Source organism: Cardiocondyla obscurior, linkage group LG05 (assembly GCF_019399895.1).
Source record: "Cardiocondyla obscurior isolate alpha-2009 linkage group LG05, Cobs3.1, whole genome shotgun sequence".
NCBI classification, from domain to species: Eukaryota; Metazoa; Arthropoda; class Insecta; order Hymenoptera; family Formicidae; genus Cardiocondyla; species Cardiocondyla obscurior.
Genome location: NC_091868.1, coordinates 5,105,024 through 5,119,360, shown reverse-complemented (window position 1 = coordinate 5,119,360; position 14,337 = coordinate 5,105,024). Strand labels below are relative to the sequence as shown.

The following is a 14,337-nucleotide window of genomic DNA, read 5'->3' as shown; positions in this document are numbered from 1 at the left end:
TTCGCATCGGGACGAGTACAATGATTGGTCACGTTCGAGCATGTGAATCGAGATGGATGGGTTCTATCGTGTCGCCGTCTTGCACCCGTTGCGGCTCGTTTTGCACCACATCGAATGACAATGAGAAGACGTGCGCGAGCGTTGGCGGCGGTTCGCACTTGGCTGCGCACTGCACTTCGATCGCGTGACACACATTTCGTTCACCTCACTTGTCTTTCATCGACCTCTCGTGTAAGCATGCTCCCAAATATTACTTTTCATAACCCATTGCATGGCGCGTTAAATCGCCTGAACCCTAAAGTCGCTTTTGCCACCGCCGTTATCTTTAATATATGCTCAAGCTCCAGAGTCCTCGCAAATTTATGCATATTTTCGGAATATCTATAAAATTTCTTTAATTCAGATCGCAATCTGATATTTTTATTCAATAGCGTTTCCTCGCGTGCAATTTGCAAAATGCCTTCATCCACTAGCTTCCACTCGAGGGCAGAAGAACTCGTTCTTTCTTCCGTGAAATCTTATCGAAAATTTCCATTGGTCCTTGATCGTCTCGGCGAATGTCTCGTACGTGAGTTAAACGACATGCCACAGGGACGTTTATCTCGTAAGAGACGACAACGAAGCGGACGTTCCGTACAATCCTTTGAAACGTTGCGCGTTTAATTTTGCTTAATTTCTAATTAAAATGTCGAGCCACATAACTTTACATTTTCTCAACAGGCATCGAGAAAAGATAATCCCCTCGCGCTAAATATCGATGTTATAAATATTCTAAATTTTAATATCGCATACCGACTCTCTCGTTTAGTACTTTATAATCTTACGACCGTGGAAAAGCGAATCCTAAGAAAAAATCTGGTAAAGAGGGCTAACATGAAACATCATGCCGTGAAGCGTGACTAGTATTAGTTATGCAACGTTTCGTAGTCTTGCGTCCTTGTTGCCTGCATTGGTATTATCCTGTTTAGAGCAAAGAATCAATTACAATTTGTTGCCTTGACGATGGTATCTTTCCGAAAAGTAAACGATGGCTGGGGAGAAAGACCCTCGGCAAATTCGTTGATCAGGATGCAGCGGCTCTTGCAAAATTTTTTTCACTGCAAAATTCTGATTTAATTTAAAGGAGACGGAATGAGATTGTGAAAAATGGCCAGTTTGATTTATCTACTGATACAGTTAAATCATAATCCGTAGCAAATCTGTTTATCATTCGCGAGATATTTTTAAAGATATCCGTGACAGCTGTTAGAATCATAATTCAAGTATTGTATAACATACAGACCAAGTCAATAAATCAGCCGACAATTGCGTTTAGCACTCCACAAATGTCCGTGAAAATTATCCGACTATCATTCATAATTACTGCAAAATCGTGCTATTACCGGAAACTTCAAAAGATTAAAAATGTCACCCAGCAATTTTTTTTTTTTTTTTCTCTTTTGCTTAACGGATAAGCGTATACATACATGTTAACTTCTTATATTGCACGCTTTAAATAAATTTTAAAGCCATATAATTTAAGAAATTTTATTTATTGATAGGTAAAACGTGCTTGCTCTGCACGTTTTATAATCGTGTTAAAAATGTTTGTTTGGCAAATTGATAACGTAATGTAAAAGAAACAAAAAACATGCATCAGCATTTACTGGCCACGCATAACCGTCGCACTTCTTTCGTCGCGACTTAAAATACAAGGCTGCCCGTAACTATGTCACTGTCAATCAGACTCATCGGTATGTATAACGCTTTCCAAACGTAGTTGTGCCAGGATACTTAATTATCTTCATGGTCCGCGGTCGTGGAAAAGACCTTACTACATCATTTCTGGATTCGATTGCCAATTAATTTATTCAATAGTCATTTTCAGCAGCTTTAAAGTAAAAAATGTAATAATAATTTTTGACCAATGATAATAGAATTCAATTAATAAATTTAATAATAATAAATATAGTGTATGCATATATTAACTTACGGATGTGCACATGTAAATCGACTGTTTGACTTATTGTTAGTTAAATTTTTGAGAATCATGGTACGTTTGCACACGTGGCCTGCCGATTACATATTTACGTGACTAATTTTTTTACAATTAATAATAAAATCATTAAGGCAACGTCGACTCATTAAGAATCCAAAACAATCGAACGCTGGTCGCTTTTTGCAGCCGCGAGTAAGGCGCGGCCTTGCTACACGCTCGAGTGTAATTTTCAGCGCCAAGATGGGCGCAAGCTTATCACGCAGCGTAATTAATTCGTTAGTAGCCGCGATTGATGTTAATCATTCCTTATGTAAACCCGGAGGAAGCTGACTCTCGCTCGTAGCACTCGGACGATTTGTGTACTTCCGTGCTGCGCAAGAGTCGCGCCGAGACTTTCGTGCCATTAATCAGCGCTCCTTCTAGCTCTACGTGTCGAAAAGTGCGCTGGTGTATTTTTTTTTTCTATTTTTTTTTCCCTGAAATTATGTTAGCAGCCGTCTCATAATTTCCGTGTACATAGCGGCACTCCGGCTTTTACGGTGGGATATTAGATGTAGGACAAAAAGTTTAAGTGCGTAAAATAATAAACCGCAATATTTTACCTAAACTTGTTCTGATTGAGAGCTTAAAAGTGGCGTAATGTGCGAGTAGCCGCAAATCATTGGTCTCATAAACTCTATAACGCGCAACAATTAAACGCTGTAGATATATATATATATAGAACTCATTATCTTTATATTTAAAAATATATGTTACATAATTTAATATCTGCAAAGTATGTAATATTATATGTAATGTGACAGGTAACAGTTGTAATGCATGTTAAGGCTGCGCGTGCTCAGCATACTTGCGTCTAACGGTGTTAAAAGAAAATGTATCATTTATCGCAGGCAATGTTATTCGTAATTTGCCTCTCGCAAATCAATTAATTCGTAACATAGCCAGGTTGTATAACTCTGCGCCCGGGAACGTAACAATTATCGAATTACTCGATTGATGCTATCCCTTCGTAACAGAGAGGCGCGAGTCATCGTGTTCTTGGAAGTACGGAAACAGTAAAATCATCGAAATCAATTATTACTTCTCTGACATCCGTCTATCTCGCTAATTATTTTTTTCTTGGTAAAATAAGAAAGATAACGCCAGTGTTCTATTGATTAGGCCATTATGATTTGCGTCATTTTAGATTTTCTGTTTAGAAATTGAAAGAATTTTAGAACTCCTCGTATGAATTTCTTCCAGGTGAAATTATATTATATCTTAAACGGACCTCGAGTTTGGCGATTCGATGGCAATGCCCGGAAAAAAATGCGGATCCAACCCACGTAACGAATTTCGTGTTTTATATTAAATGTAACTTCTCGAGCAACTATTTCAATTTCGCCCTTGCATTGGTGAGATCACTGTTGCTCGTTCGAAGTCTATGCCGCGCATTGTCTTATGGTTAGTCGTGACATAAAAAATAGACGAAAAAGAGAATACGCCTCGCCGGAGTTTGAGTTATTGGTATTCTTTCTCAGAGCGAACATACGCGAGCAGTTCTGCTCATCCTGAAGAGGCAGTCTTTATTTTCCGCTGTTTCTTTTTCGTTCAAGTTTCATGCTTCTTGCGAAGGACGTGTTCGCAGAAATGCATTAATAAGTATTTTTACTCGGCATAAAAGAAAGGAAAGAAAAAAAAAAAAAAAATTAACGCCTTTATTCTATCTAAGTTAACAGGCGTAATCATCACATTGCGAGCAAGGATACTTGCTGTGTAAACGTCTTAATTACTGCCGCTCATCGTTAGCCAAGTTCTCAATGTCGGCGATATTATGTACTTTAACGAAGGAAAATCGCCGTTCAAAGATATTTAATGCAACTACCTGTTAATTTTATGAAGATAATTTCTTGGCAATGTTGTATATCTCGTGTGCAAAATATACGTGTGAGCTTTCTAAATTATTTTTCTCATATATAGTATATCAAGAATATAGTATATCAAGTATATTAAATTAAAATACAATATTGCATATATAAATTTAATTTCACGTCTTACTAATATTCGCGCGCTACGTTATAATTTTTTTTTTTTTTATTTCGCAATGCGTGACTTCACCGCTCATGCATTATAGAGATTTTCGAAAGTGTTTTTTTGCAATCACTTTCACCCGATCCGTCTCATTGTTCTCACATATCAGCCCACCCAAAACCTTGTACCCGACTCATCTCATCTTTCAACGCATGCACGCAACGCACACAATTTATCTTAAAGAACAGACAGTACATTATTTGAATAATACGCGTTTGCACATTTGTGTTAAAATATTTAATAAAAAAAAAAAGAAAAGAAAAAAGAACATTAATACACTATCCTGCAGCAAGTAATAAAAGAGCAGAGTTTTCGCAAAGTATGTTATGTTACGTATTTTATGTTAAAGTTACAGAAGTGCCGCTTCCGCGTTTGTTTAACACCGATAATTCATACCATTTAACGTGTTCCCGGCATCGAAAAGATCACCGAGCGTGACTATAAATTTAAGCCACGCGGAGAAATGGAGAAGGACGGGCATAGTAGAAATTACAGAAACGAAATTACAACACCGCGCGGTTGTCTGGCTGGTAAAAACGATAAAAGGCCTTGGCGAGCCTTGACCGGTGAACCGTTACTTTACGCCGTCCACAGAGACTTAGGTTCCTATTTTCCTTTTACCAGTACGGCTCGTTGTAAGGCCAACCTCATCCATTCTAGCTTTTTAATAAATCGTCATCCGCACGTCTTTCTTGCATTGATTATTCAGGGAAAATGTAATCACTTTTTGTGCACTGAATAAATGCTATTCGCAACAATCGTGTTGCGCACGGCACAGAAAAAAAAAAGAAAAAAAGAGAGCTCTTGAAATTTTTCTTAACAGCTGATGAAGTAAACCAGACAGTACTTCCGAAGACTAGAATGCGGTACACGCTAATGTGAATTACGATTATAAGTCATCTTGCGTAATATTTTTCATTCATACAAATCGACGATGCTAATCATAATTAAGACTAATGTGAACGTAACCAAGAAATTTGACACGTTTTTTTTAATCTTTTTATCTACAAAACTACAATGTTCGTGTAAATATTATATTACATTGCACCAGGAAATAGCGATAGAAACATTTAACGAAACATTGGAACAACGTATGTCAGATAATTGTTTATACATTTATATTCATTCATTTATAATTAATATCTCGAAAGATTTCCTATCTCACAAGGTGTCAAGCGAGTTGCATCTAGGCAGCGGAGCTTCAATTCCTACATAATAGAAGACGTAAATTATCATTGCCTATCTCGCAAGACATCGGCGGCAGTGACTCACGTTTCAGTAATATTTTGCATTCCGTTTGTGATACCAAAGCGAGTATGACGAACTAGTCGCTTCCTACGTAATTCTTTGATCGATCTGCCAGCTTGTATCACGATCGAAACGTTCGATATAATTGATCATCGCGTCTTTTTTTTCGGACGATTTTTTTTTTGTATCTTCACAAATATTTTGATTTATTTTTCTGTACAGTCGAACATACAGAATTGTGTGCGTTGCAGTATATCTTTGAAAGACGTCTGAAAGGCATTTGAAGCACGTTTAAAAGATTAAAATTTTTTTATAGACACTCTTTTTTACAATCGCGTGGTATTGTCTGCGATGTTATCGTTTAATGATTACAAAATGATCCTTTCAGCATCACTACATCTCTGAACGTCATTCGAAGAGCACTCGATATAATTATGCAATTGCGTTCATCTGTGTGACTAGGGTGTTTCTGTAGTGGTGAGAAATTGGTCGCCGCGGAGTAAGCGGCGGTAACGAATTTACGTGGCCGATTTCGCGGCAAAAACCGTGAAACGCGCGGGGAAAGGACTAAAAAGAAAAACGCTTTTGCACCAGTGCCGGTAAATTGCCGCGTTGTGCTATAACGATCTTGCATAAACTCGCTCGACATCTGGCTGGCTACCATCGCGGAACGTTCGCCCATTCACTCGGAGACCGCGAGAGCTCGTCATTGACGTTCACTCGCGCGTCAACTTTTACGGCCTAACTTCTTCCTCGATCCCGCATCGAAAACAGACACCGTCTCTCATCGATCGTAAAAAAAAAAAATATGCCTCACTGCGCTAATTTTAACTTTACGAGCGACGGGTAAACCGCGTAATCCACAACGCTAGAACTGACGTGCATCTCTTTTGCAGCGCTCATGCACGCCGTTCGTCAAAATAAAGGTAGCGCGCGGAATAAAAATGAGCGTCCCTCACTCTTGGGAAGAAATTACGAATCGGATGAAGGTCGTCGTGGATTGATTAACAATGGAATAGCTCCTCCCAATTGCAGCCACACCGATGCGATGTAATGACTCTTATGTTACCCGTGTGCATGCACACGTGTGCGTATACGCATGCAAAAATGTGTGAAGAGATTCGCGGGCGTGCCGCCGTGTACGTATAAAAAAAAAAAAAAAAAAAAAACGTGGGACATTGCCTCCTACCATGACCCACTAGCACAGTAATATATAGCGAAATAAATCAAATATCCTTCCGCCGTTATTCAAAATATCGTAACAAACCACTCGTCGCGTATTTACGCGTGAAGCTAAAAGGAGCTCATAAAATTCTGACATCTTCCTCGCTGGCCGGCGCACGTCTCGCGTCTTTACAATAGTATTAATAATTATGACTTGCAAGCTAATATAAATAATTTGAATGCAGTTTATATAAGTTTATTCCGCGAAGCATTTAAAAGTGCTTATTATTAGTATTTAATAAGAAATCTATTCGCGTTTATTTCCGAGTAATAGCCCGGTCAAGTTGTTCAATGAATAATCAACGGTAACGAGTGTTTGCCATACGTTAGGCAAATAGCTTAATCGGCGTCTAAAGGCGCGTAATTGTGTCTCTCGTGTAAGAATGTGTGTGCCAATTTCATGATTATTTTTGCAAAATTGCCATTTGCGATTGTGTGATTATCAATGTTAATTAGTGTACTGCGCGTCAAAAAAATATAGCTGGCAACGGTTAGTAGTTTCCCGCAATTACGGGTTGGTTAATGAGCAGAAGACTCACTATCGAAAGGAAATAATCTTGTTTGCGCAATCCCAACGATTGGAATACAATCACATTAGAGGAATTCTTTTGATCCAAGCGCTTAACGCAATGTGTTATTTCACTTTACGCGTCATGTGTCGATTATTCTCGTGAATTTTCGCGTTTTCGATCGTTGTTTTTTATCAGCCGCAAATGAATTTATTGTACACAATAATCATTCAGAATTGTCACGGTCTTGTGAGCACAGCAAGCTAGCTACTCTGAATGCGCCGGATATCCGGCAGAACTTTTCATATCTTTCTCCCTCTGAAGAGGCGCGATATCTGTTAGTTAATGCTCTTTTTATTTTTTATTCCAAATAAATATTCTATTTTGTCATTTTACAATTTCCCCACTAACGTCACCTGTTAAACGGGCAATGAAAAATAGAGTATTTTATTTGGAGTAAGAGTCGCATTTAAAATGTATATTAATATTTTACATAGATAAATTGCAAAGTATACTGAGTTTACAATATTGAAATTAACGTACCTCGTAATATGAAAACTTATCATAAATTCAACTATCAAATTTTAGTAAATGAATCATTTATCTTCCATGCAAATGGAAAAAGAAAAATGACATAGTTCGTAGGTTTCTAATTATTACGTTTATATTTATGCAATTTATTTAAGTGAATCTCTCGGGTTTTTATTTCAGATGGCGTGGCTCCGTTTACAAATTGATCTGGCGAGAACTACTGGCGTACTTGTTCCTGTACTACCTCATCAACTTTACGTATCGATACGCGTTGAGCGAGCACCAACGACTGTAAGTACAGAATATAACCTGAATTAATGTAATTCTCGCGAATTTCATTTTCCACGAGGAAGCGGAAGACTAAAGATGTTTTAAACAGGAAAGGAAATGTTTCCACATGCAATCCTCGTACATTGATGTTAAACCAACTACGCGGTTTTTCTTTCTTTTTTATGAAATTTTTTCGCATATTCAATGGCGATCTTTTATAGCCACAGTTTTAATTTTGTAGAATTATTTTAGAAAAGAAGAAAATTAAATTTAACAGAATTCAAGGCAATGCAGAGCAAGAATATACCGAACGATGTGTGTAAATAATTTAAGTAGGCAATATCTTTCGATTGTGCAAGAAAAGTGGTAATTTAATCTCATATTTTTCATTGATTACCGACTCGATTGTCGCGTTCTTATCACAAATAACGCCGAATTTAATGATTGTTGCGCGCCGTTGCGTGAGCGTATCTGCCATAACTATATTTTATGGACGTAGATAAACCTGTGGAATATCAACCTTGGCCCGCCAGCAAATCCGAAGGTTTCAATACTTTGATCACGGTCACGCGTATCATCGGCTAACACCAGGGAATTTACAATACCTTCGTTTTATTAGTATTCATTGTTGTATTTTTGTCACGCAAAATATTCGGTAACCTTCCCTTCGTTCATTTCGTTCCTTTGTCATGTTTGATCAGTTGCAAATAGGAAAACTAAGCAACGAAGGTCTGACAATGAAGATCGCATATATTTAACAGATTTAAATGCATATAATTAAATTGACTGATTGCTTACTGTACAATACTTCGTTTTTGGTTTTTTTTTTTTTCTTATGTGTTTTGTACTACATCACGACAGTATCATGGAATGCGTTGGACCAAGCATTCATATTTGGTTTTAAAAAAAAAGGACATTAAAATGTAACTTGTTATTTATGCGGGGCTGCGAAGAAGGTCGATAAAGAAGTGTCAGAAGAAAGCATAAGGATGTAAAAAGATTTCTCCTTTAAATGTTTCCGATTCGTCCGTGCTAAATTTAGAACTGCAGAGATTAAAGTTTAAGACGGATTTAGGATCCAGAGTGAAGATGTACAAGCGATTCAGCGTTACTGAATAGGCCCGAGTGGACTGCACCTCTCTGTAGTTTGCAAGATTAATCGTCTATCATTAATATCCCGAAATTCCTTTTATATTCAGATTTATCTGAAAGCAAGTTTCCTTTTTTGAACGAACATGTGAAATGTCTTCGTCTTGATGCACATATAAATATTTCTTACAATGATTTTATGCATTTTAAATATAATTTTGGAAAGTTATTAAATTATTGCGCTGAATGTGTTTTCTTGGGGAAAGCATTCGATATCGTTCTGTCGTTATTTGAATGATTACGCGTGATATCAATATCAGTTCCTTATGGCCGTGATATTGTACGTTCAGGTAACGGTAAGTCAATATTACCTTAAGAGTGCGCATACAGTGCCAGTTATTCGTGGAAATTCCGACGTAAACCTACTTGCTGAAACATCCTGGAATCGCGGCGCTAATCGTTCGGGATTGATGTGTGAAGTCGTAAAAATAAAGACGGCTACTTTTATGCGTGCGGAGATTACGCTCTTGTTAAAATAACCCGTTGCAAGGCAATAACCGATATTAACGAGCAAAACGAATAAGGAATCGAAGTTCGCTTCGAAGACGCTTTCGCTTGCAATCAGTTGCGAAAACCAGGTGGAAATTTGCGCTTATCGATACTGATCGGCGACATGTAATGCCGGTGGTTTTGTCTTCGCTCGAATGACAAGCGGTATCATCACAACCTTGCTCCACTTCGAGCGCATGCAAATTCATACAAAAAATTCTAACATGTAAATTTTAACAATATTCGAACGCATACTAATATCTCGAATTATTTTTTTTTTTTTTATACAATTCTGATAGAATTAAAACCTCGTAAAAAGATATTCTACAGTAAGATCGAAAAATCGAAGTTGAGAACTGATGTTAATTACGTGAAATTTTTGTTTCAGAATTTTCGAAAAAATTCGATACTACTTCGGCAATTCCAGCGAGTCCATACCTATGTCGTTCGTCCTAGGATTCTACGTGAGTCTCGTTGTGAAGAGGTGGTGGGAGCAGTATAAACTTTTACCCTGGCCAGATAATCTGGCTCTCTTCATCAGTGCTGCCATTCCTGGAAATGTAAGTAAAACCTGCCCATCGAGACGAGGTGTCCTTTGTTGATTTCAAATATGATTAAAAAAAATATAGTGGCTGTAAAGCGTTCTTCTTGGAAGAACAGATGCCATTCTGAATCGTAAATGTGTCGTAGAAAGCACATTATTTGATATGTAAAATGGGAGCTTTAAATTATTTTTAACAAAACGATATTATTCTTCGAAAAAAAAAGACTCGCGTTAATTGATGCAACCTTGGTTCAAGTAGTCGCTCGTGTTACGTTCAGTCTCATTACGCTAATGAATTGCCGTGACATGTTTCGGTGTTGTTAACCTAAGTAGGTGCCAATCCAGTCAGTCACGCCCAGAGACGAAAAAATGTACAGGATAATGATCCCATTATTTCACAACCACTGACAGATTCGCTTTTTTTTTTTTTTTTTTGTTATATGACTGATACGAACGCAAGAAACGAAACACAATAAGTACATATGTTATTTGTTACAATTTTTAAAAAGATTTTCTTGTAATTATTTCGTAAATAATTCCACGACTATTTCGTCGTGAAACAAAGAGCTTCAATTTGGACAACGAAGACAGGTTCGGTGCAAGCTTCCACCGCTGGTCAATGACTCAATGTTGGAGTGAAAGTGCAACGTACCGTGGCGAAAAAGAAGGACAAACCTACGCGTGCACGTCATGCACATCTCATATATACATATATACACACGCGCACACGCTCATATATATATATTTTTCCTTTTTTTTTTAAATTAATCCATTACTTTAATTGATTTCTAAAGAAATATATGTTTATCGGTCACCGAGTGTTAAACTCATGCAATATGTGGTCGACTTACAGCCACTAATTGCTCCTGGCGTTACATTAATAGAGCGAGAATAGATCAATCGCCACTAAATGATTTAATTATCTCCTCGTGCAATCTCCTTTTCCTTCTTAAATACTTTAGCAATTTATTAAATCGACATTATAGATAAATTTGCGCGAAATATCCAATTTATATTGCAAGCAAATATTAAATTAAAATATATAATACTTTCTCACGAATTATATAATTTTGAAGAATCGACTAATTGTCAAACCAGCTCCCGATGGGAACTTTAGTAAAGTCCTCAGCCGTGGAACGTGTCCACAGTTATATGCATACGCCTGGTCATGTAATCGCATAATACAGAATGTCCAATTTGTGAATGAGCGTTACTGCAGTGGTCAACATGGGTTTTTGTGCTGCACCTTTCATTGAAATCTAATTGGAATGCAAAACGACGATCGATCCGACTGCTACCTTTCCCCACAAGAAGGGTTTGCGAGCTGCCAAACTAAACATTTTTATATGCATGGCGAGTAGGTCGCAGAATTCCGAGGAAGGAGCTGTCTCGGTTTTTTTTTCTTTTTTTTTCGTGCAAGTGAAAAATGATGGAAAGATAATTATTGATCAATGACTTAATTCAGAAAATGCGGAAAGAGAAAGGAATTATTTTCAGAATGAAGAATTGCTATTGTTCTTTTTTTTTCAATATTTTTTCACGTTATTTTAACTAATCAATAAATCTCGATGTAATTTCTTATGACAGCTTTACGTGTTTGAGAAGGTTCATAGCACGTCGTCATTGTCAACGAAGAATGCAAGGAACCTCTCCGGAGGCGAAATTAATTAATGTGCGATGTAGAAGGTATCGGCAGTCATGAAAAAAAGATATCTTAAGACGAATAACTAGGAGTTCTTTTGCAATTTGTGAATAAAAAATTTTTTTAGTATTTCTTTAACAAACTTTTTTTTTCAAGGAATCGCGACAATTCGAGCATACGGAAAATCAAAATGTCGACATCGCCGATCATTTCCGATTAAATTGATATTCCTCCAAGCGCGATTGCGCCCATTGCGGCGTCGCGTCGGTGTGGATTGCAAAATGCGTGATCGATTACAAAAGTGTGCATCAGCGTTCGAGAAAAAGATAGAGAGAGAGAGAGAGAGAGAGAGAAAGGGGGAAATAGTAGGCATTGTCGGGTTTTCTCCAACTAATATTAGAACACTTTAAAACGATAGCGGAAAGAATGGAGGGAGATTCATAGCATCGGGCCAAGAGAATAAGGGGAAAGTATGTGCGAGACGTGTAAACGTGTCTGGCATTTGGTAAAACAAATTTTGAAGCTGACGCCACTTAACTGACATAGATTTATTGCAAATTAAATTTTCGTTAAAGTGGAGAATTTAAAGAAATCAAATCGAGCAATTATTCAATTTATTAACGCGAGTTATTCGTAAGCCATTGCGTAAGCAAGCTAAATTAAAATTAATAAGAAAATTCATGCCCAAACAGGTTTATCTAAGCTTGCTAAAGATGTGAAATACAATTGATGCATCTTTGTCTGTGTTTCAGGATGAACGGGGGCGATTGATGAGACGCAATATCGTGAGGTATGCCGTGCTCGCGTATGTCATTACACTGCAAAGGATTTCGCTTCGCGTTAAGAGGCGTTTCCCGACTCTTCAGCATATGGTGGATGTAGGTCAGTAAGTTACATTTTCGAAATTACGTTTGAGTAACGTTAACACGCGAAATACGATGCAGACGATATCTTGAACTTTCTAATCGTAGCGTGATATGAGTGATTTTCTTCTATGAATATTTTATGGTTAGTTTGTACTACGAGTATTCACATAATTGTGATAAATCAAAAGAGCCTGCGTACCCTTGTTCGGTTTCTTATTATTCGCTCGTCAGAGCGGATCCTGTCTTTAGAAATAGCTCGCATTCCTCTAATAAGGAAGACCGCGAATGCTCCGCGAACGTAAGGACACCGCCCCATCCGTAAATCAGGGACTAAGTGCTCGAATCTGCAGTAAGAACTCGCTCTTCTGTGGAAATAACTGACTCTGTGGTGGCATCGTGAAAGAAACGTGCCGGCACGATGAAGAAACCTGCCTCTCGGAAGAATGAGCAGATCTAAATAGGAAAACTCTTTACTATCGTGGAAACAAAATCTGCTCGACATGTTCCATGCCGCGGTTTCATTAATAATGTATGTGCGAAAAATGCAGTGCGTATCTATAAATAAAGCGAAGCCAGCTTTTTCTGGTGAACAGTCGTTAATATAACGACATAAATGATGAAACTGAAAAATGCCAACGGAACGCCGATATAATTTTTACGGCATGCGCATTGTAAATATAACAATTCCCACGTTGTGCAAGCTAAAACATTACGATCATTGTCTTTTTTGAGGAAGGAATGAGGAACTACACGCGAAAGGTATTTGCATTATAAAATTTGCAAATTTTTAATAAAGAAAAAAGAAAGGATTTTCTATAGACTGATCTATCAATTTTTTTTTTTTTTTTTTATTGTGTGCCTAATTAAAATGTGGAATTTAAAACTGCACATTATGATATTTAATGGCAAAGTGACGGATAATAAACTTCCGCACAACTGACCGCACTTAATGGATATCACTTTTAAGAAGACATATACATCGACGTGTGCGCGTATATGTCGATGCAAAATTGCAACGGACGTCATTGAAAACAATTTCATGCATGCACGTGTCCGATGACTGGTCGTTGACACGCAGTATTGCGAAAGACATAGAATAAATTTGCCGCTATGACTTACGTCGGTATTTGCGTGTAAATTTTTCAAGAAATTACATATTCTTAAAACTCAATTCTATACATATAGTAATAAAAAAAGAATTACTCAGTAATATTCAAAAAATTATAAAATTAAAGAATTTTAATTGATTTCGTCTCAATTAAAATATCATGTGTCCTATTCTCGTTATAATAAATTAAAAATATTCGTACAGTAATAAAAATAAGTGTCTCGAACGTACCGAATAACGCGAGGCGGAAGCTCTCGCGCCGAAGATTTGTCGAAGAGCAGAAAGTCGTATCGTCGCGTGTCTGTGATCGTGAACGATCGCGGGTGATTACAGTGCGACAAGAAGAAATCTCGAAACTCGAGTCTTGAAAGTAGTCGAAATAATCGGCGTGTACCCGATTCCCCGGTGAATTACTATCTGGAAATCGTCAGGCGCCGCGACGGCGGTCGCGCTCGTCTGTGCTTGTCGGCCTGGCTGCCTCTCGCACGCCGGCAGGCAATTTTCACGTGCGTCCGGGTAATTTTCATCGAGCACGCCGCGAGACCGCTTAGAAACGCGGAGCGCCGGCGCCAGTTCCACGTCCTTTTCCTTTTCTTCCTCGTGAATTTCTTGTTTTGTAGTCGCGTGGCTGGAGCAACCGCAGATGCAGCATCTCACCGCTTTTATTCCCGGAGCCTAGGCGAGCAGACGCTGCGGGGCTTCTTCTGCC

The 14,337-nt window shown here is 37.9% G+C and overlaps 1 protein-coding gene across 1 annotated transcript in view; it reads left to right on the top strand.

Moving 5' to 3' along the window:
• Positions 1-14,337, top strand: part of Best2 (bestrophin 2) — a 31,704-nt gene that overhangs the window by 4,703 nt on the left and 12,664 nt on the right. Inside the window, exons 2-4 of the mRNA XM_070656887.1 lie at positions 7,741-7,851; positions 9,857-10,028; positions 12,407-12,536. Coding sequence (XP_070512988.1) covers positions 7,741-7,851; positions 9,857-10,028; positions 12,407-12,536 — 413 coding nt within the window. The remainder of the gene's footprint in view (positions 1-7,740; positions 7,852-9,856; positions 10,029-12,406; positions 12,537-14,337) is intronic.